The sequence below is a fragment of the Aythya marila genome (genome assembly GCF_965140915.1).
Source record: "Aythya marila genome assembly, chromosome: 19".
NCBI classification, from domain to species: Eukaryota; Metazoa; Chordata; class Aves; order Anseriformes; family Anatidae; genus Aythya; species Aythya marila.
In genome coordinates, this window is record NC_139060.1 from 3,570,504 (window position 1) to 3,593,649 (window position 23,146).

Below are 23,146 nucleotides of genomic sequence, written 5' to 3' on the forward strand. Positions count from 1 at the left end.
TGGGATGCTGGGCTAGCAGTGGTGGGCTCTGGACATCCCTTCTGGATTTGTTTTTCGGTGATTCCATGACAGAAGGCAAAAGGCAGCTCATACACTGGCACCAACACTGCATCTCCAAAGGACGAGCCCCGTGTCTGACTACCCGAGACTCAGAAATCACAGGGGGAAAAGCTAAATTGTAATTGCATGTGTCTGCCAAATGGCCCCATTTCAAGGTCAGCTTTCAGTGCTGTTAAGCCATGGCTCTTGCCATTATCTTCAGGAAGCACATCATTTATCTCAGAACTGTCCTTGCTGCTCACTGCAGATACAGAATAATCTCTAGGTGGACACTGCACCCTAAAACCTTGGTTCCCCCGTGTTGGTTGACCACATGGCTTGATGACTGCCCCCTGTCACACCAACTGCTGTGGTTTTTGCTGCCTTAATGAGTGCGTTAGCATCCGTCCTTGGGCCGAGCTCAGAGCCAGAAGGACCAAGGGGACATGGCTGAGAAGCATCGGGCACACCATGCTGGGAGCCACCCCTAGGTCTGTCACAGGCAGCCTGCGAGTGCCGCCAGCGCTTCCCAGGAAAGCCTCCTCCATGCCTGCTAAATTGCATGTCGTGCTTTAAGGGCTGCCAGTTCTCTGAGAGCACCAAATGAAAGAAGGAACACGAGGTCTTGGGAAGGAGAGTGATGTATGGGGTCCTCGTGAGGAGATTTGCTGTGCCCTGCCGCGTGCTGAACCCGCTAGGTGAGGGACGGGACGCTGTATGTAAGGAGGCAGAAAGGGAGGCTGAGGCTGGCTTCCCAAGAAGGTGCTGGTTTGCTTTGTTGTTGTTTTGTTTTAGATAGTGAAATGCAATGCCTTTTATTCCTAACAAACTCAAAAAAAAAAAAAATACAAAAAAAAAATACAAAACACAGAAGTTTACTCCATGGTGAGCAGATAAGTAAGTTCCTACTCCTTGTTTGTGTGGGGTCTTGCAAATAATGTCCTAAGTACTTTTGTGTTTTTGCTGTAAAGTGACACTTGTCTTTGAAGGAATAAAAACAAAACAAAGTCAAATAGAGAATAACTCAGAGCAAACAGTAGGAAACATTTCCTAACAATAAGGGCTTCCACGCAAAACCAGCCACGAGTGCAGAGGCTGCACCGTGTCTGCGTCAGGGCAAGCTGCTCTGTGGCACTGAACCTGGGGGAGGAGGGAGAGCTGCCAGCCACGTACAGAACTGCTCCACGCCAGTGACCGGGGCTGGATTTAATATGATTGGACCTGATACGTGATACCGACCGAGCTAAAAAGCTGTTGTCAGACGTGCGTAGCTAAGGGCAGAGGTTTGACGCTGGGTTAGGCTCTGGAGCTGAGGGCCAGCAGAAGGGAGCTCCTCACGGTGCTCCCCCTGGCTGGATGGGGCTATGGGCACGGGGGACAAGCCTGCTGGCCAGGGACTTCGCCTCGCTACCTGAAAACACGTCCTGCCATGTAGAAGCCCCTGCCCGAATGGCCAGGAAATGGGCTTGACAGATGAGACAGATGCGGGGATAATGGCTCGTGTGACGGATGGGGCGGTGGCAAGGCGCTGCGGGGTGAGCTACAGGCTCCATTAGGCTGAAACTGGAGCGCTGGAGGGGCTGCCTGTTCCTGACTGAGGGCTGGGGCTTCCTGGGTAAGAGTGAGCTGCCGTACAGCACAGCTTTCAGAGCGCAGGAAAAAAACAAACCCGAGCTTTGCATTGGACAAATAGGTCAGGGAAAAGATCTGGGTGGGAATGTGCATGTTGCCTGATACGATGTCCCAAATGGCCTTAAACAGACCATAGAATTTCTATGTCTAAACCAGATTCCAGCGAAGGAGACCTTTTATGATGCACTAATAGGCTCATTAGGCTTTCTTGAGCTAGGCACGCTCACAGCATCGTATGTTTTTTCCATTACAGGAATTACACGTGTTTTGTTGTGCTTTGGGTTTTGTTTTGTTTTCCACATAGACTTGCCCTGACAGTTCCCCATTCAGGTTTATATTGGAGGTACCATCTCGAGCCAATGAATTTTATGAAATATGTTGCTGGCACTTACGGAGAGATGCATAAAGGAAATATTCTAATGACAGTTGGAAAGGCTTTGATCCCTTTCCAAGACTGCACTCATGTCTTTGAAATGCGAGTTTGGCAGTGCTGGAAAGGCTGGGCTCTTTGGCTCTCTTTGGCACCAGCCCATGTGACAGACATTATGTCCTCTGTCAGGGGACCCACATAACCTTGAGAAGTGTAAGCAATGCTCGCAGATTGCGTTGGGTCAGATAGCCTGGGCTGATAACAAAGCAGCCGCAGCAGCAGGGGGGAGTCAGCCCAGTCCAATGCAATAACCGAAAACTATTTTGACCTGGTAACTGTTGGGTCTGCTGCCTGCGGCTACGGAGTTGGACATGAACTGCAAAAGTAGTTAATTTATGCCTCCTTGAGTGTAGGAATGTGGTGATGATGGATAGGGATGGGAGGTTATTAGAAACATGGGGAGGAAGGAGAGGATGGAATTCCAGCTCATGTTTTTATCTCTTACACACACACGTTCCTTTGCATACATACTCTTGGCTGGCTCGCATGTGTGCACAGCCCAAACCCTTGCTTACACTCACACCTCCGTTCATGCACGCACATGTTCACATGCTTACAAGGGATTTGCCTGAGCTAAATGCTTTAGCATGTTTATGTGTTGGGGGTTGCAGAGTGCTGTTACAAAGGGGCTTGCATTTACTTTCTTCCAAGCATGGCCTGTTTACACCTACTCCTGTGCAGAGCCCTTACTAAAAAAACCCTCTTAGCCTTCTGCCCTTACACCATCTGAACATATTCTGCTCCTTCGCAGACTTCTGCTGTCTAGCAGAGAAGTAGTGGTCAGAGAAATACCATAAAGCTAAGTCCAAGTGACATATTACAGTGGCTTTACATAAGACATGAATCCAGCCTGGGTGATGCACTGACATCACCAGCCAATTAGTTAAATGCTGTCTGCAGTAATAACCCGTATACAGAACAGCCCTAGAGCTGGAGCACACAGCCTGCATGTAGCTGACTGAGAGAGCGATTGTGGCCGTGCGTCGAGGATTTAAGTGGGGATTGGATTGTTTAAAAATAAGCAAAACGACAGCTGAGAATAAAGAAATATCAGTTTAAATAATTTGAAACCATAAGAGAAGAGCGAGGATAAAACTGGTAATCTCAGGAGGGGAGTGTGATTGTAGTTACTGCTACAGGGATTTGCATAGGCAATAAAGCATCTGTATCCAGAGTCAACAACTGCAGCCTCAAATACATACAGCGAGCCCTTCCTTCCCACAGTGATACAAAACACAAACATTTTTCTACTCAGGGGCATGCAATGCTTCTGCTTCTGTGCTTTTCTCTCTTGCACAAAGTATCACATTGCTCTCACGTTCTCTTACACTTTTGCTCTCTCTCTCCGATGCTGACATGTGTGCAAACATGCACATTGTCCCTGCACGTGCACACGTCTTCCGTCACACTTCCCCCCCCCCCCAATACGCTTACACTTTCATTTGGAAATGCTCATTAGCTCTCGTGTAATTTCAAACTGTTGCTCATGGACACACTTAACTACGAACCCATGTTTGGAAAAGATGTTTTCAAAAGCACAAAGAAGATCCTGGAAATAGATTAAGCACGGCCACAGATCATTGTACAGATACTTGCAGAACAAGCTGGAGGGAAAGATCTGTGTATTTTAAGAAGATGTGTTGGGAACAGTGGAGAGATGAGAAATCTGTAAAGGGTCACAGAGCTGACCTGTCCTTCAGGATGTCATCCGCATTGATTGGAAGATAAACACTGTATGGAATGGAAACATACCCTTCCATTGGTGTCCCCAAAGAGTACGTCTTCCTCCATGAGTCAGCGAGGGCCTGGGGACACCCAACCATGAACTATTTTGGAGGCAATGACTTCAGCAAGTGGCAGGGGAAGCTATTGTGGAAATATGAATGTGTTTTCCATTGGGGAGTCCTCCAGGGAAGGACAGAAAGATCTTGGTGCCGATCCAACTCCCCTGTTTTTTTTTCACCCTTCTGGGAACAAAAGCCTTGCAAAGTATGTGAGGAACCTTACTGAAGGCGAGTGCATTTGGTTTGTACAAGCTCCATGAATCTATACCCATGCACAGATGGAAAGGGGGACTTAAGGAAGAAGGAACAAACTGCTCAAAACCTTAACAGTGTCCTTCCCTAACAAGCTGGTCAACCATGCATGACACAGTGTGATCTTTCTTTCCATTATTTCCACCTGTCAAGTGAAGACAGCACAACTCATCCATGTTTTAGGTCTCACTACAGCACCTAGTATCAAGAGGCAACGTGAGCTGGAGACAGAGAACTTAGAGGTTTACTCTTATGGCTTTCTGCAGCTCTGCTCCGAGCAGCACCAGAGCATGCGCTTCGGCGAGTCGCTCTTCCTGTAGGCATCGACAATGTCTACTTCTTTTGCGGAGTGCCAAAAGTAACTCTAGTGGCCGTCTAGTGGCTTAAGAGACTGGCTTTGCTTGCCCACAAGCAGATTGTAACCTCCTGATGTCCCAAAAGCTAAGAAACTGTGCTTATCTTGGGGCACCTAAGGAGCCTTGGGAATGTCATGGTAGGGGACCAGCCACTCCATGGGAAATCTCTTGCAAGGCACGCTAGGTCTGTCTCCCAAGGCAGAAGGGAGACACATTATTAGGAAGAGAGGCTGATCCTGAAGCAGTGCTACGATTCAGAGTATTTCTCCCAGGGCTTTTTTTTTTTTTGGGGGGGGGGCAGCAGAAGAAAGAGACTCCCCCTCTGTTGGTCAGCTCTCCTCCTGGTCTGAGGCCAGAAGCTGATGAACGTACCAGTGTGTCTTTGAACACAGGCATGACCCACTTATTCTGCCTTAAGGGATTTCTAATGAGACTGATTTTTATCTGTATTTTTCCACATTTTTAACACTGTGTAATTGGGAATTTGGGATGGAAGCATGTTGCCTGCCTGTAATATTTTTGCCTGTTTTTAGGCTTGGTTGGTTTACGTTATTAGTTTGCAAGACTCAAATACAGCAGATCTAACCTTGTGTTGCTTATTCCCTTCTCCTTGTTACAACTTTGTTTGCTGGAAATAGCAAACTAATTAAAATAGCAATTCCCTAAGAAGCATCCTGTGTCAGGGTTAGACCTGGTGCATCTCGGCACAAATAATGCTGCTGGTGCCAAAGGAGTAGTGTCACGAGCTGGTGCCAGACTAAAGACCTGAAGCTTGTTATTGTGGAGGAGAATTATAGGTAAAAACACGGAACAGATTAGAGAAAATGTGCAAGGTAACTGCTGATATAAAAAGATTTACTGACCATAATACGTGGTTAATTACACTCATGATAAATAGATTCCTATACTTATCTTAGGAATATGGACAGCTTTATGTATTTACCTTGGATTTTGTGGCTGTGGTTAAGCAATGGCTGGAAGTCTTCAGATGAGATTCACCATATGAATGCAAAGTAATTGAAGTTTGGGAGTGGGTTATTAAAATATTTTGGGTGACTGATACACAGGATATTATAAGATCTTTGCCTGGATTGCAGCACTTCTTCAATACTTTGTTGCTTTTTGTGCTACCATTAGAAAAAAATTGATTTTTTATATATATATATATATATTTATTTTTTTTTACAGAGCATACTTAGATGTCAATGAACTGAAGAACATACTCAAGCTGGATGGATCCACACACCTCAACATCTTCTTTGCCAACTCCTCCGAGGAAGAGCTGGCTGGAGTGGCAACTTGGCCCTGGGACAAGGAAGCCTTGATGCATCTAGGTGAGTGATAAAGATGTTTCTTCTTTGTAAAGCATTCTTTTGAGGCGCTAAGAAGGAAAGACAAATATGCGCTAAGCTCTGTTCTGATTTCTTATCATTCCTCTAATATATAGTCAGGGGAAAAAAAGTATTTCACGATTCCCAGATACTGGCTCACAACCAGGAAAATATTAGGTTATAAACCCAAAGCATATTATGGTATTTGTAGATGATGTCAAGCTGAAAGTATTTCACCTTTTAAGTGAAGCTACTTTACAGGGCATTCACTCCATGAGAGCACTTTGCAAAGAAGACTTGGGGGGATAGGTGAGAGAACGCAGACAAAGGTGAATTTTTAACCTTAACCTGTTGTGTTATGATCCTTAGTTCATCACTTAGTAAGTGTCCAATTAATTTTCTTTTCAGATTACAGTTAACATTTGTTACTATTTTTTTCCACCAATGTGCAAAAGAGCAAACTGCTGAGAGATTGTATTTCTAACGTGCTTGAGTAGAACTGGGAAGAGTTTGCTACCCTGCAGATTGGCCTACATGCTTCATACGTAGTTTGCTGGCTATGGCTGTTGGAACCCAAGAGTCCAGACAAAGCTATGCAACCTAACAAATGACCCGTGGCCCTAACACCTCCAGTGGTTCTGGATCTGTCTTGCTTGCAAAATGTCATGCAAACCTCAAAAGGTTCAGAAGGCACCGTCTGAGTCTGTGTGTACTTATCTGAACTGCACCAACCTCCCTCAGGCTGAAAACCTGATCTGGTCATCTTTACAACAGCAAGGATTCTTACAAGTTTTCCAGATGATTCTCCACCCTGTCTAGACCTCCCTAGGCTGGGGATGAAGTCCAGCCTTAGCCACGTTCAGTCTTTGTGAAAGGCCGAGCCACTTTTTTCCTTATCCAAGCTCACACTGAGCAAAACAAAAAAAGATGTGGCAAATATAAAGCCCAGAAGAGGACAGCAAATATGGTGTTTATTATTCTAAAGCATACTAAACATACATTCTAAAGCTATGAAGGCTGAACTACAACTTTTCTGTATTCAGAAATACATTACCCCAAACCCCGACGTTAACACCTCTTTATAGTCACCTATCTCTGTAGCCAAGAGGCTCCATGGTCAGACCAAGCAGTTGGAGCTGGCTGCCCTACTTCTGTTAGTCAGCATTTTATTATGAAATCCAGCTCTGCAGCTGCTCTGGAAGAAGTGTGAGCAAACTTCCCTTCCCAGGAGCCGGCACTGACACACATCCAGACAAAATCTCCTGCTGAGCAGGACTGGAAGTGAAGCCACTTCCACTCTGCCTTGCCTCCAGCCCCATCTCCACAGGCTCCTGCTGGGAGCACCCGAAACAGAAGGAGCTGTGAATGCCCACTGGTGAGCTTTCTCCATGGCAACATCTTTTGGCAAAAACAAAGAAATATATTAACCCTAGTGTCAACCAACCCCCATGCTGCTGTGATTTCTCTCTGTAGTACCGCAACCCTCTACTCCTGCCCCAGCCCCACAGCAGCTCTGGTTGCTGTTGGGAAACACCATCCCTGCTGTTCCTACTGGAGTGAAATAAGGCAGGAATAGATCTGATTCACCCCTAAATGAGTATTTTCATAGCTTCCCTTGGTATCGCCATGGGAGGGAGCAGAGAACAAGGGAAGAACTCCAGAGCACCGAGAAGAACCTTCTGCAAGAGGGCTGGGGCTTGCCCAAAGCCCTGATGAGTTCTTCTGTCACTTCGTTAAGCTAATTGTCAACATCATGCCTGAGCAAAACAATTTAAATTCAGCTCCTACAGTGTATTGACAGAATTCATTGACCAAAGAGAGAAAAAAAAGACATTAGCCAACAGTTTGAAGTTGACTTGCAGTGGAAAAAAAGTAAAAATAAATAAATAATGGCCATAATTTCCTGTCATAATAGCCCTCCCAGACCTGTGCTTGGTCTGTAAGAATTCATCTTTAATCTTTTTTACTCTCTTCTATAAATCCAATATGTACTTAATAAAAAATATGAAATATGTCCTGTGGTGCAGATCTAAAGGCTGGGATAGAGATTGTCTGGGTGAGGGAGTTTATCTTTTCTGTAAAACTGCAATTGATTTAGATTCTTGACAGCTGTGAAAAATATAAATTTTCAACAAAGGCAAAAATAAAATCTCCCTCTCCAGCTGCCTCAGGGCTGTCCAATGCCAGAACTGTTTAGCCAGCCTTTATTATGAAGGCACATCCTGCTGGGGAATTTCACCAGTACTCCCAACATTTGAAAACAAACTCTGGAAGGGTCTTGTGGGGTGAGACCCCCACAGCACAATGCACCAAGGTGCTCTCTGGGTGTGAGTGGCTCCAGCTGGGTAGAGCCCAAGCTGTGGAGGAATCAGAGTATATATCAGATCAAGGGGAGATAAGGACACTAGGAACATGGGGAGCTCAGTAGCTGCACACTTGGAGGTCTGTATACAGCTGATGAGGCTTGTGGAGAACTAGTGTGAGAGCCAGCTCAGTGTTGTGAAAAGGACATGCATGCTCTGAATGTGGCACAGTAGGCATGATGTTGCAGTGTGAGTAATGTTGTTCACTCTTTTGTGTCTATCTAAATTTGCTGTTCAATTCTTTACACTAACTGTATATTTATGCATGCACCTGTGACTCCACTGTGTGCATGTGTTCACATGTGCCCAGGTGCAAAGGGGAAGTCTTTTCTCTCTTGCTGTCTGTGCCTGTGTCCTTGCAAGACATACAAAGTGGTCCTTCCTCTCCCTTCAACATTGGTAATATTAAAGCTGGAGCACTGGGTCATGTTTGGACACCGTACTTGAAGGAAACATGAGACAACTGGGAAAAGCAAAGGAGAACAGACAGGGAGGTCAAGAAGAACTGAGCTACAAGGAAAAGTTGACTGGATTAGGGCTATTTGGCCTCAAGGAAAAAAGCCTGGAGTGAGGAAGGTGATGATCTCACAAAAGCTGGTGAAAGGGGAGGAGAATGGTCTGCTCTCTGTATTGGTGTGAAGCGGGACTCGAAGTCATGAACTTAAATTGCCAAAAAAATCAATTCAGATTAGATGTGAGTTAAGTCCTTGCAGCTGTAAGGATAACGAGTGCTGAAATTGATTGCTGGGGCAGTCATATCATCAGAGGTTATAAAGAGACATTTAGGCCAATATATGTGAGGGATGGCATAGACCTCATTGGTCCAGTGTTGTTTTGAGAGCTGGATTAGGTGGTTTCTTGAGTCTTCTCAGTTTTATTTTCCTGTAATTCTGTGGTTATTGCAACAAAAGACTCCAGGCAGATGAGAATGAAGAGTCTATGGTGCATCAGAAGCTGGTGATCTCATCTTCCCTGTGCTATAGTCACTGATAAAGTTCCTCCTGCCAAAGCCTTTTCTCTCCTCATTGTCACTAAATTATTAGTGTACCATACCCAAGATTTATTTTCCTGCTATTAGTTTTACAAAGCAGTCTCCTGTTCTCATGGTAGGTAATATATACAAACAGTTTTAAATAAAAGGCTTGGAAAAGTTGAGGTCAATAAGCTAAATAAAGAAAATATGAAGCATATAATAAATCCAAAGGTACATCTAACAGAGCTAAAAATATAATGCTTATGATTAATTCAATATACTATAAATCCTCACAAATTTACTATTTGCTTATCTACACATCCCATAATTCACACAACAAAAAAAAAAAAATCACCATTGGCTTTCTTTGCACATATTTAACAACCATGCGTTTTTTTTTTTTTTTTTTTCAGAATTATCACATTCCAGGATTTCTTTTTTTTGACACATTAGACTTATGCATATTCATTAGCGGACTGTGCAGTTCAGATCAAACTAGGCTTGCCTGAGTATATGAGCAGAGTGTATTTCTGACAGATACTTCAAAGCTGTCTACAGGATCAGAGCACACCCCACAGATATCTCCCCCTTCCCAGCATTGGGTGTTTTCCATTTTCTTTGTCCAGGTATTAGTTTGCAAATATTGGTGCAACTTAGTGCAATTTTAGGGTGTTTCAGAAGTTAGTGGGTTTGTATTTTACATTTACCCTGCGTAATAACATACTGAGAGTGCTCCAGGTACATTCTGTTTGATGCTTGATTCAAATGCATTACAAGGTTTGAAATGCACCAAAACCACGGTGAATATTGGTCTTTCCACTGGTTATGCTCAATTTTGTGTGTAGGTTTTTAACTCAAAAAATCATATGTATAATTATTTCATACTGTGCATTTTCAGATCATTTAGTGTGCTGAAGTGGAATGATTCTGCCCAGACCAATATTCACCGTGGTTTTGGTTTAGGACGTTGGTCTTTGTCCCATGATTCCTCATCCTTGGGGTCCCAGATTAAGGATGAGATCAGACCTTGCTGTGCAGTTCCTCTGAGCAGGCAATGCGCTTGATTGTGCAAAGACATCCAATAGAGGATCCCATGAACTGCTGGTGAATCTTCCTCTTGCTGTTCTGAGGAAGTCAAGACAAATGTAGAAACTCTTTTCTTTTCCCCTTGCAGGTGGCATCGTGCTGAATCCTTCCTTCTATGGGATTCCTGGCCACACTCACACGATGATCCATGAAATCGGGCACAGCCTGGGGCTCTACCATGTCTTCCGGGGGATCTCAGAGATCCTCTCCTGCAGCGATCCATGCATGGAAACGGAGCCCTCCTTTGAGACTGGAGACCTCTGCAGTGACACCAACCCCGCTCCTAAGCACAAGCTGTGCGGGGATCCGGGACCTGGCAACGATACGTGTGGTTTTCACAGCTTCCTAAACACGCCCTTCAGTAATTTCATGAGCTATGCAGGTACGTGGGCTTCCTCAGTTTGCTGCTGGTGTCTGTGGTTGGGTGGGAACTGAGAACAGCAATATCAGCTCTGATTTCTGCAGTGCATTTCGTATAGGATTTTTTGCTGACATGTGTGTCCATTGGTATAGGACTGGTCTTGATGGGGACCAAATGTGATGGCCTCAGGAAATCCTTCCAGTTCTGTCGTTTTTCTTCTCTGAGTTTTCCCCAACTTTACATAGTTTCATGTGATTATCAGGTAGAAGGCTTGGGGGAGGACAGAAATGAGGCAAGCATTAAAAAAGAGCTCTTGAAGGCTTTACAGCAAATTTGACACCCTATTTTCCTGGAACCTTGACGCCTGATCTGAATCTTTGCACAACTCAAATTCAGAGGTTGTTTATCCTCTCCTCAGGAGACAGTACGTGTCAGATGAATATTGATACCACCAAGACTGTGGGAATGACATCTAATGAGACGCTGCTCATGCCTCTGTGCATTCTGTCCGTTCAAATACCATGTTTGTTGTTTGATTCAGATTCACTGCAGTTGAGCTGCCATCACTCACACCTGAGTTTCCTCATCAGGGTGTGAATACTGGGACAGCACCTGGATTGGGATTACTCTGCTGGTCAAAGCCTACCAGCACGGTGTGCTGATTTGTTCTAGAAGTGCAAACAGCTCTGTGCCAGTGTGGTAAAACCAACGCTTAAAGGGGAAAAAGCTTTTTAAGCAACCCCCTGATTTTGTAGCTACAGTTTTGCAGGCTTCTGTTGGCACAGCTCTGTTGCTTGGGGACGCTAGTTTGTAGCACTTACAGAACCATAGAATCACAGAATATCCCGAGTTGGAAGGGACCACTTCTACTATGAAAACATAATACAAAGAGGGCATGAGCTCCTGTGACCCCTGCCCATCAGACAAGGGCAGGGTGGGCTCCTTGCTCCTCCTCAGGAAGTTCAGGGGGAGCTGAAAGATCCCCTGTTATTTCTCAGAAGGAACAGGGAATACCTGGGCTTGTGTTTTTTATCTCAGGTCGCAGGGTCTAGCTGTGCTGAAGGTCTGTGACACTGAGCTGACAGCATCCACAGCATTTTAACGGGGACCAATACAATCATAGCCACTGAAGGGCACCTTAATACTACAGGCAGAAACACAGATTGCCCACTCAAAAGGTCACAAGAGTGCTTATTCTGTAATAAAACTGTAGGGAAGCAAAATGTTTAATGTCATCTGAGGCACAGATTGAAATGATTTATAACATAAATGCTTTCATGCCCTTCATGGCACTAGCTAAACGTGATGTTTAGTTTTCTTTTTATTTTTCTGTTCGTTTAGAAGGTGTTTTCAGGGGGAAGCATGCAAGCACTGAGTCAGCTCCTAAACGTGTTATGCACTTCTGTGCATGTGGCAGGGCAGAAAGTCTCATGCCTGCTAACAGTCTGCTGGTCATTTCACACAAATAACTCGGTGCCACTTGAGATTTACAGTATCCCTCCACCAAGTCTGCCTGTGTGTATGTGAAAAGGGGTGGTGCGTGCATGTCTCAGAACCCTGAGGTCTCGTCTTGCAAAGAGAAGTTGCCTTGCCAATTGTCTCGAGAGTTGAGATGGAGAGGCAGAGCACAGAGATGCATATCTGCTATTGGGAGCTAAGTATGTGCTGGTGTGCTGAGCAGAAACCTTTTTTTTTCTTGAAAAATTAAGTGAAGCGACATGATAGGTATCTCTAGAGCTCATGCATGAATCTGTTTGCTTTTCTGTTGTTGCCAGTGGAATAAAAATCATATCAGGATATCAAATCGCTGTAGAAATACCTTTGAAACATCTAGGTTGAGGTCATGCAGCTCTAAACATCGCCTTTCTTGCCTTCCTCTTTTGCTGCTCATATACAACTTGATCCCATTGTTCCTGCCTATCCAACATCAATCTGTCCAGTCACCCCCAACTTGGTAGCAAAGCACCGACTTAAAGGGTAACTTCTCTTTCCCCAAAATAGCAAGTGAGAATATCTAGGAGATCAAGAAGTGTGAGAAAAGCTTTTTATTATTTTTACAAGTCCACCTAGCTGTGGTGTTCCCAAATAAAAGGAAGGCTAGTCTTTTAGACCACTCTGTATGAAAACAGCAGGAATTCTGCTTCTGAATTCTGGTGGAATAATCATCCCAGCAAAGTGTGTTGAATTTCTCTAATTATAATTTCATTTGAGGATCTCGAACCTTTCTTGAAATCGAGTGGTAAGTGAAACATCTCTCCCCCTCACCCCCTCCTGCCCCCAGCCTGTGCCGATGTTTAAGCAGATTGAGAATGCAGGTCATCTTTCTCCCGTGCCATTGTCTCACTGCTTTGTCCTATATATATTTTATTGTTCCTTTATGATGGCTATTAAGGGCCTTTGTCTCCTTCTGGGCTTCCGTGAAGAATATTTATGGCTTTTACAGCATGCTTAGGGATAGGCCATTGACAATTATTGAGGAAATCCAGAGATGTCATATTAAAGCGGCTTTTTGCAAAACCACGGCGTTTTGTGGATACTTTTGTGCTGGTGGTGCTGTGCATGTTTGACGAGGGAAGGTTCACCTCTCGGTGAAATTAGGTGAGAGACAGGGGAGCCTATAAGCTGGTGTGTCCTTACCCCTTCAGTGGCAGCAGGACTGCATTTGGGGCTGGCATTTGAGCAGGATCCCAAGCGAAGCCGACTCCTTTTACTTGTGGCTCAGGGAAGATGTGGTAAGCTTTTAAATTAGCCAGCAGATTCACACTTCTCTCTAGAACAAATTCATATTTTTTGAGTTTCACAGGGCATGGACTTGAAGACATCAGAGCATCTAGCAGTGGTATTACATCAAACCGCCGACTTACATGCAGGCAGGCAGCTCTTCGAACAGCCTTCAGTGACCTGCGTCTTCCCAGAAGAGCGTAGTACTTGACCTGTGCAAAACTGTCATTGTTGATTGTGTCGCGGCAGCGTGCAGCGGTCCCATCTGGGACTGAGATTTACTGGGCTGGGAATTCTGCAGGCATACGTGGAGAAACACTGTGTTTTCAAGAGCTGTTCATCTGATGGGAAGAGTACCAGAAAAATGGTTAAAGCACTAGCATCAAGTTCTTCAGCGTAGCTTTGCTGGGTGACTTTGCATAACATATTTATTCCTTCTGTGATTTGCACAATGGAGAACTGGTAATTTTCTACTTCTCCAGGGCATTGCAGTTGTAAAATCGTGTGATGTTCAGATAGTACTAGATGTGTTTTTGTTGCCAAACCATGTTTGAGAAAAACAGATGAAGTAAGAAATGAGAAATGGATATTTATGGGAAATTCTGCAGCAACTTATTTCTCCATTTTGAATGAATAAGAAATCTGAAATATCAAAAATGTTTTTTGCAGTTTTCAGAAATGGATTAAAATCATAATGGTGATGGAAGTTATTCAACTGCAACAAAATTTTCCCTTGTTAATCAGTGATTATAAATTATTTTCTTAAACTGATCTTTGAGAACATTTTTATTTGTTCATTAGAAACTTTGAGAACTTTTAAAAGTTAGTTAACTATTTTTTTTTTTAAATTCTAGATTCTTTCAGTTAAGAAAACTGCAAAAGTCCATTGCACACAGTTTGTATGAGCCCCAGTTTATTTGGTTTATCCTAGCACTAGCTGTCCTTTATCCTTTTATCCACTCAGAGATGTTCTTTTACATGTGAAATCCTTCTAAATCCAGAGGCCCACTGGTAGCCCCAGCCCTGACCAGAAGGTGCTGCATGGAGGCTTTGAGTTTCATCACCTCCAGGTGTCTGTCCTCTCTTGGGATGATCTCTAGGTGCTTCATGTGTGTTCCGAACCAGAGGGAGGCAATGTTTATTGGTTTATTTTTTTTTTCCTTTTTAACTTCTCTTTCCCTTCACCTGCCTCCCCAAGTGATGACCGTGCTAATTTGTTCACAGGCCATTAACTTTTGAAAGCTGCAAGGCCCCATCCTGCCCTCTGCGAGAAGCTCCCATTCACCAGGCTGTAATTCTCTCTCTCTCTTGCTTCCACTGTGACTCCTGTGCGGTTGATACGGTTTCTGTTTTAATTCCAGATGATGACTGCACCGACTCCTTCACGCCCAACCAAGTGGCCAGGATGCACTGCTACTTGGACCTCGTCTACCAAAGCTGGCAGCCTGCGAAGAAGCCGGCTCCTATTGCAATTGCCCCCCAGATTGTGGCTCGGACCTCCGCCTCTGTCACCCTGGAGTGGTTTCCTCCCATCGATGGACACTTCTTTGAAAGGTGATCACACGCTGCTCTGTACTCCTGCACTCCACTGAAGGGGAAGGGGAGGCAGGGGAGCAGCCTGGGGCCCCACTCCTACAGAGCAGCTTTAACATGTGCTACACTCAGCCTGGGTTAAGGCTCTTTCTTAAATTGGTTCATATTGAGGAGGTTATTGATCTGTTTTCTGCTCTGCCTTTCTCAGCCTGTAGCACTCTGTTGAGAGCCATTGATTTGCCATGTAAAAGGCAAATCTTTTTCCATATGTTATGGGAGGAATTTTCAATCAGCAATTCTGGCCTTGCGATTCCTGCAGTTACTGCTGCTCATGAGTACCTGTGGGCTTCAGCTCTGTCTGCATGATCCCCCTTCTCCTCTCGCACGTTTCCTTTCCAAGGACAAGGGGAATCTTGTTTCTACTGCCGTGACAGCACAGAGCTCGTGGGCAGTGGAGTTTCCCAAGGGCAGGAGGTGCAGGACCTGGGAGAGGACAAACGCTGCTTCCTTCCCTGAGCTGCAGGTCTGAGAAGGGAATTGAGCAAGGCACAATCAAATCCTTAAAGCCCTGAATATCCTACAAGTGTCATTGTGCTGCACCATGAGCAGAGTGTGTATGTCACAGCATGTGTATGTGCACATGTTCATGGCTCGCAGCTCCATTGTACCAATACAGAGGAATTAAAATGAATGCATGGCTGTGGGCAAGAGGTGCACCACACAACAGTTCACAGCCAAAGCCACCCTGCCTCAGGCATAACCTGAGCAACTGGGCAGTCTTCAGAACACAAGGGTGTCCAGCACAGAGCTGGATGTGCTGTAGGAACAGCCCTTCCTAAATAATCAACCATCTTGCATTGCCATTAACTCACCTTGGGTGTTTGCCTTTCCTCTCCACATCTTGCTCTGTTATTTTACAGAGAACAAACTTTGAGTGTCCTTCAGGACTGTAGCAGTGCGTGCTGCAGGAGGCCAAATTTACAAGCATATTAGCACCCAAACAGCTGTCTCAGCACTGCTGCTTTGTTCGGAGAGAGCACCTTGAAAGCCACTACCTTAAGCATGGGTGAAACTCCTTCCAGCCCTGATAGGACAACGTGGCCATTTCGGTGTCCAGCCTGCACTTTATGGGAGTAGGCAGATAGCTGTCATTTTCTGCTCAGAGGAGATTTTCCACTTTTATGGCAGATGAATATGGGGGGTGGGGGAATCAAATTATATTAGGAGTTGATAAAGACGGGGCTTGTGCTCTGAACAGTATTTGGTTTAATTGCAGTTTTGCATCTGAATCCTTTTATTCCCTATGTGGTGAAAAGGACTTATGTGAAGTTCTGAAAATTAATTCAGAATTTTTTGGCCCATAATCATTTTTAGGTAAATTAAGTTTCTCCAATTTAATTTAGATTTCAGAAGATACTGACTGTGCGTTAAATAAATACCATCTGCCTCTTAAAGCACACTGATGCAGAGTTAATTGTTATGTAACCAAATATGTCTTTATTACATATTTCTTATAACTCAATCAATATGTTCTTAATAACCCCGAGTTAGTTGCTTCTTAAATGACATACAGTGGATAGCCTGCTAAATCTAAAATTTCATAACAGAGTTATATGTTAAGTAGTGATTTTCTAGAAAAAATATCCTTTGGGTTTTCAAATCCATGTGCTGTTTTACTGAACAGATTTAAAGAGACAGTTCCAAATACTTTGCATCCAATTCCTTGTTAAAATGGGATTCTGAGTACTAACAGATAGAGAAATGTTGCTGTGACCACTGTAAAATGTCACTGAAATCTATAAATTGCCCTGTCTAAAACAAGCCCAAACTTCTGATGTATTAATCAAAACACGTGTGATGGGAGTGTTGTAGTGACTAATGCAGCCCATGTGCTGAACTCCCAGTACCCGCGTGTCCGGCAGTGTGGGGATAGATACGTGCCTGTATCAATTCGCAAAATTGGGTCACTGTGCAAGACAAGTAGGAGGTAAAATTGGCCAAGTATAATCTTATCTGTGTGTGGGAATACTGTAAATCTTCGCAGATATTTTTACACAAAGTGCACACCATGGCCCAAATTTTACTTGCCTCACTTGAATGAATAAACTCATTCACTTCAATGGGACTATTCATGTATAAAACAGAAGACTGATACTCAACTGCTGAGTGCCTTGGGCCTGGTTTCTAATGCTCGGAGGCCCCTTCCATGCTGTTTTGACAGCGTAAAAGGGCCTTAAAAGGCTGAATGGCTCTGGCTACATTAGCAAGCATTGTGGCCCAATATAAGTAGATCTCTAGCGCAAAACAGTCGTTAATGAAGACCTGACGTCAACCCAGTAGGGGCTTCAGGGGTGTTTGCCTCAGCCTAGCTCGAGCCTGGTCCTGTGGCTGGGATGCCATGGGTTGGAGCACATCAGGTGTGGTCCGGGGACACGTCTTCCACTGCGGCTCCCGGCAGAACAGGGTCCAGCTTCTGAGCTGTGGGACTGCTCCGAGCGCTGCAGGTGGGGAAGATGAAGAGTTTCACTTCAAAAGCCCTCTCCCGATCCAAACTACAAGGCTACTGGAGGTGCACTCTGTGCAATTGAAGTCCCTTTTGTTCTCTGGAGCTGTGCATAGGCAGTGACCTCTGCTTAATGAAAGTCAGGAAGGAAAAGCTTAGCCTTGTGCTTAAAAATGTAACCCTGGGCTGGCTGTACGTGTGGGTGAGGTCCCGACAGCTCTGTGGCTGCAGGGGGATGAAGCAAGGGGGTAAAGGACCCCATGCCTCTTCCCTACTTAGATGCAAGTGTCACACTGCCACAATATTTGGTGCTTTTCTCTTAAGGCCTCAGTTCTAGAAATTACATGATGTCCCTGAATATTGTGGTTGGATGTGGTGATCTTGAAGGTCTTTTCCAACCTAGGTGTTTCTATGATTCTGTGATTATGTGGCTTTGGGGACAGAGAATACTGCTAAGTCACAGTTCTTGTGGGTCTAGGGGTGCCCATCCTGTATCCTCATGCCTTGGCTGTGCACAGAAGTAAAATCTCCCTGGCAGACTCTCCTTACCTAGTTCATGTATACAGCTGATGGGTGCTGTATTGCTCCAGAGAGTCATTTACCTGCATATAAATTTGCCAGCATGTGTTTGACCCTAAATTCCAGCAGCTGGTTGAACTTCTACACATCTTTAGTAATAAAATACATCAAACCCAAGCATTTATTCTTATTGTTGCTACCTATGGGATTGGAATAGTTGCCATTCCCCATACAACCACACACCAAAAAAAAAAAAAAAAGCATGAAAATGTCACATGCGCATATAATAATATGTGATAATGAAATAATAATAGAGCCAACAAAACAAGTGAAAACAAGTGAGAAGAAGAAAACTCTATTCATTTCCTGACTGCATGTATTAGATGCGTTCATCTGCTGTCGCTAAGCATCCATTCATGCGCCTCCTGTTTGATATGCGTAGGCGGGATGTAAACAGTTATTGTAATAGGGCTCTGCAGCAGATTCTGCTTGGACAGAAAACTTTGAATGCATCTGCTCTTCCAAGTTTTCATTGAGGTGACTGTATTAATTTCCATGAATCTGATGCTATCTCATTCTTAGCAAGCAAATATTTTGGCCAGTATGTTTCCCAGATCTAGATGGCTGGGCTTGATAATTGCTTGCTTAAATCTTGCTGGAAAGTTTCAGTGCCTTGAGGGGGGGGGAGGGCACTGATACTGAATTCCAAGCAAGCAGGTATAATTTAGTCCAAAAACAGGCATTGGTTACTGAAAGGAATGACAGATTTTTACTGGTTTGGGGTTGCCCACTAAACTGATGCCAGCCCTGATGAGAATTGCTTGTTTTTCACTAGTAATCTTTGTGTTTTGAATCCACCTCCCTGGAATATCATGCTGTAGGAATTAATTCCTCCTGTGCTCTGAACTTCAGAAGCTGGAATTTCCCCAGTACTTGGTTTATTAGAAAACAGCAAAGTCTAGATTTTCCATTACCCTGCAATTTGGGAAATCATGTGTACCAGTGTATAAGGTGTCAGATATGCTATCATTCCTAATTAACAGCGTTCTGAACCATTTTATGCTCATTTTGTCTTGCTCTCAGTGGCTACATAAGGTGTAAGGATCTGGCTTAGCTTTTCATAAGCCTGTAAATACAATTCCATAATTAGTTTTGACATCCATGGCTGTTTGCAGGATTTGTGTGCAAGAGTCTGCAGACCAAAATCTTTAACCCAGGAGTCATCCCCTGTGTAACTCCTTTCAGCCAGTGGAGTTACATCAGGGTTGAGTTTGGCTCCCAAACTGGAAAAGTAAAAAGAGAAAGTTTGCTCATAGCCTTTCCCACATGATGCTCCTTGTGATTTCTCTTACCTCCAAGTCCTTGCTGGTAAAAGGAAATGTTTGTCCATAAGCCTACAGTTTTTTCCACCATGGCAGCCTGTGATGAAATTGTATAGCTGCTAATTTGAGTAAAAAGCAGTCCTAATTGTGGAAACTTGGCTTTCAAAGCCCTGTCCTCATCCAGGACCAAGCACTAATGCAGGAGTCTCTTTGTAGAGAAACTGAAATATTATTATTGCAGGGATTTCTATCCTTACTGTTGGTGGATGTGTCTGAAAAACAACTGCACGATAATAATCCTACATTTTGATTTCTTGGTCCCATTTTTTCCAGATTCTTGATTTTCTTTTTTTTTGGATATACTATTTAGGCATGCTGAATTAAACACTTAAACCACTGCTAAATGGATGGTTAAGAGGTGAAATAGGGAGGTGGCATCATACCAATAATACAGGTGGGTGAAGTGAGACAGAGAGCAGAGAAGTTACTCACGGCATGCCCAGGTTTGTTCATTATGACTGGTACAGATCATACAAGGAAGATCTTTGCTTCCCTTTCCTCTGTTCTACCCCATTGCCACACTTCATCCCGTCAGATGTTTTCAGCAGGTGCATCCCTCTCTGCGACGTCTGCTGGTTCAATCATTTACTGTCTCTTTGCAGGGGTGGCGGCGGGCCATACTGAAATGGATACGAGTTTTACCACTGATTTCATTCCAAGTCCCCCCTGTCGACAATCCCTGCTTCCGCCTAATTAAGCCAACTGAACGTTGACTTTCAAATAGATCCCTGTCAACAAATAGGAGATGCTAAGCCATAGAGCAGCTGAGCATGTGTCGTCTGTAGCACCAAAGGGAAACAAGGATGCACAGCCTGGGAGGGCTGGGGGGGTAACTTTGCTGTCCTCTTCTGCCTGAGGATCAGAGTGCCCTTTGCAAAGCTGTGCTGAAATAAATCACAATGGGAGATGATTGAAATTTGTGTGTCTGATTATAATAATTGCTGGCTCCATCCTTACTTGGGGTGTTTATAGAGTGCACTGTGTTGTGCACAAATTGTTTGCCTAAAACTTCTGTTCTTTCCTAGATGCATTTGTTCTCTTAAGATCACTACTTCTTTTGTTTGTTTTGGGTGGGCATCATTCGTTAAAGCAGAACAGTGAATTAAGAATAATAAACAAGTTTCTGGGATCAAAGTACACGTTCTGGGTCATACTGGTGCCAAACTGTGAGACTCCAAAGAATGTTAGGGATGAACTGCGTGAGCCACGTCCTCAACTGATATAAATCACTTTAATGTTAGGGAAGGTATTAGAGTTACACTAGTCTACATCAGCTTAAACCCTCACCTTCTGAATGTATTAGCAAAAATATTTGTAAATCAGTGTTTAACTGGGCTTTCCTGGTCATCAGCTTCTGCTGATAGGGCTTTACTGACAGCATCTGGTATCAGACCTGTTGTCTAGTTGAAGTAATGCTGCTGTTGGGCAGTGAAGTGCCTTTCCCAATGCCACGTCATGCCATCTGATGGCATGGGGCCATAAGATGTTTCAGCTCAAAAAGAGCCATCTGCTGGTACCAAGGCTGCCAGGTACTGAATCCAGTTTCCCCTGTGGAAAGGATTAAGGGAATGTTCTTGTCTGTATGATCATAACCCACCCCTTTCCAGACTTCTAGTGATCGGGGTGGTGAGACACCTCCAAAAGCAGGTCCTTGCACATTTAGCAAAGTCGTGCTTCACAGAGCAGCTCTGTCTGGTGCTTGCAGAGTCTGGGACTTTGCTGTGTCCTCTAATCACTGGTAAGCCCAAGGCCCTCACAGTCCTGCAGATGCCACAGGTTCATGCAATAAATCCATGGTGTGAGCAGGAATAGATCTGAAAACTCCTGAGACCTGTTTCTCTGCTCTGCTCGCTGAACAACACATATTTCCTTTGTTAGGGCTTGATCCAGGTGTAGGTAGGGAAAAAAGAACAAGACACATCTGAGTGTGGTTTCACAGGATGCTGTCATTGTATTTGTATTTGTTGGTGGACTCACACAGATGCTGTCTTCACAAGCCGTTAGCCCAAATCTATAGAAGATCAGGGTCAGAAAACACTCTTGTCAGTGCTGTAAGTAAAGAGGGTTAAGTGGAACTGAATTCTAAGTCTTACTGTTTTTACTATAGTTGAATAAGCAGCTCAGTCGGCTGTTACTAAGGTGGTGTGTTTTCCTGTTTTCCTGGCCTCCTAGAGAAGTGGGATCAGCATGTGATCTGTGTGTGGAAGGAAGAGTCCTGGTGCAGTATGCCTTCAGCGCCTCCTCCCCGATGCCCTGTGATCCCTCGGGGCACTGGAGCCCACGGGAAGCAGAAGGTAAGTCACAGGCAGGGACAAAGTCATGGCAGCGGAGAGGCTGGGCCAGAGAAAAAAGAGCGCCACAGAGCGGGTGGGAACCTCTGGGAGAGGGTGGCTGGCTGTACCTGCATGTAGCAAGAACAGAACTAGAGGACAAATAAATACACTGCGTCCCTGAAGTAATGCCCCTGGCTGAAATACCTGTGTTTGGCCCCCGTGTTCTGGCCCTGCCCATGAGTTAAATGAATTCCGGGAGCTGAACCTTAATTTCAGAAAGCAGTGGAGTGCCAAGAAACACTGACCATTCACATCTGCCAGATGAATTCCTCAGGGGAGCTGTTTACTCCTTCTACTCCAATTCCAAAAGTGAAGAATTGCATGTTATTTATTTGGACCCAATTTCTGCTGCCTTTGCTTGTACTGCGATGTAACAAGCTGCACCAGCAGACGTGCTGGAAGGAGCAGAGACTGCCCTTTGGGCAAGGACACCTGCAGGAATGCTGGTGACTGCATCAAGCTCAGTCTAGTTCAGGGTGCTGTGTAAGTCACAGCTTACAGCTCCTCTCCAGAGCAACTTGGAAGGAAAATGGTCTGCAGAGACCGTCGTACAATGCCATTAGATCTCCATCATTAACTCTGCTCCCTACATACCTTCCATAATGTACAGAGTTGGGTGTAGTAGAGTATATTTAAGATTATATGAATCAGAGGTCAGTGACCACAAGTTATGGTTTGGGAAGAGCAGAGCATTATTTCAGTCTGTCCATCATGAGCTATTCCTTTAGATGCTGCACACGCCAGGCCCAGACTTCACTGAAAACACACAGACGGGCTCATTGAACTCAAATGTCAATGCCTGGACTTTGCAAACTCATTATACACCTTTTTTTCTTGTATTAAGGGCTTCTCTGTCCTGCAGCTAGAGAGCGGGAGTTAATCTATAAAGAAGATAATCTGTAAGCTAGTGTGGTGGCAAATTTAATGTTGGCACGCGGGATCCCTCCCTGGTCCTCACAGCAGCATGTACAACAGGTTGTGTCCCTGCTGTGTGAAGGGACGGGATGTGTGGACAAAGTGCCGCCTCCCCTGCATGCCCAGATCTGAGGTCAGGGGCTCCGCAGGGGCCGTGGTTCACCCCAGCTCACCCCGGTTTGGACATCCAAGGGCCAGGCTGCCGGGCACAGCACAGAGTGCACCTGTCCCTTGAGTGGATGTTGTGGAAGAGCTCCATCCTGGGAAACAGCGCTCTAGCTCCGAGTGTGACCGGATTACCAAGTAAACAGGATTAGCGAAGTTTGGATCGCTTGCAGTTGTAGTGCAGGGTAGAAAGACTGAATTTCCACCTCGCCAACGATTACAAGGCTTTGAAACCTGATTTTGTTTGGAACAAAACCTGAAACTTTTGAAATTCTTTGTGAAGGAAAATTAAAAACAAAAAGTGTTTGAGGCTGGCCAGAATGTTTTGTTTAGCTTATATAATTCCTCCTTCATGAACTTCAGTTCAATTATGACATTTGAAAAAATCTCCTCTTAGTATATAATCTAGGGCAAAAGCAACTTTTAATACCAAAATGAAAAGTGTTTAAAAGTGCAAAAGCAAAACGA

General features: G+C 44.5%; 1 protein-coding gene across 1 annotated transcript in view; it reads left to right on the top strand.

The window, feature by feature from the left end:
• The window catches only part of PAPPA (pappalysin 1), a 181,507-nt gene that overhangs the window by 46,913 nt on the left and 111,448 nt on the right, over nt 1-23,146 (top strand). Inside the window, exons 3-6 of the mRNA XM_082775516.1 lie at nt 5,682-5,827; nt 10,335-10,628; nt 14,690-14,882; nt 21,438-21,559. Coding sequence (XP_082631642.1) covers nt 5,682-5,827; nt 10,335-10,628; nt 14,690-14,882; nt 21,438-21,559 — 755 coding nt within the window. The remainder of the gene's footprint in view (nt 1-5,681; nt 5,828-10,334; nt 10,629-14,689; nt 14,883-21,437; nt 21,560-23,146) is intronic.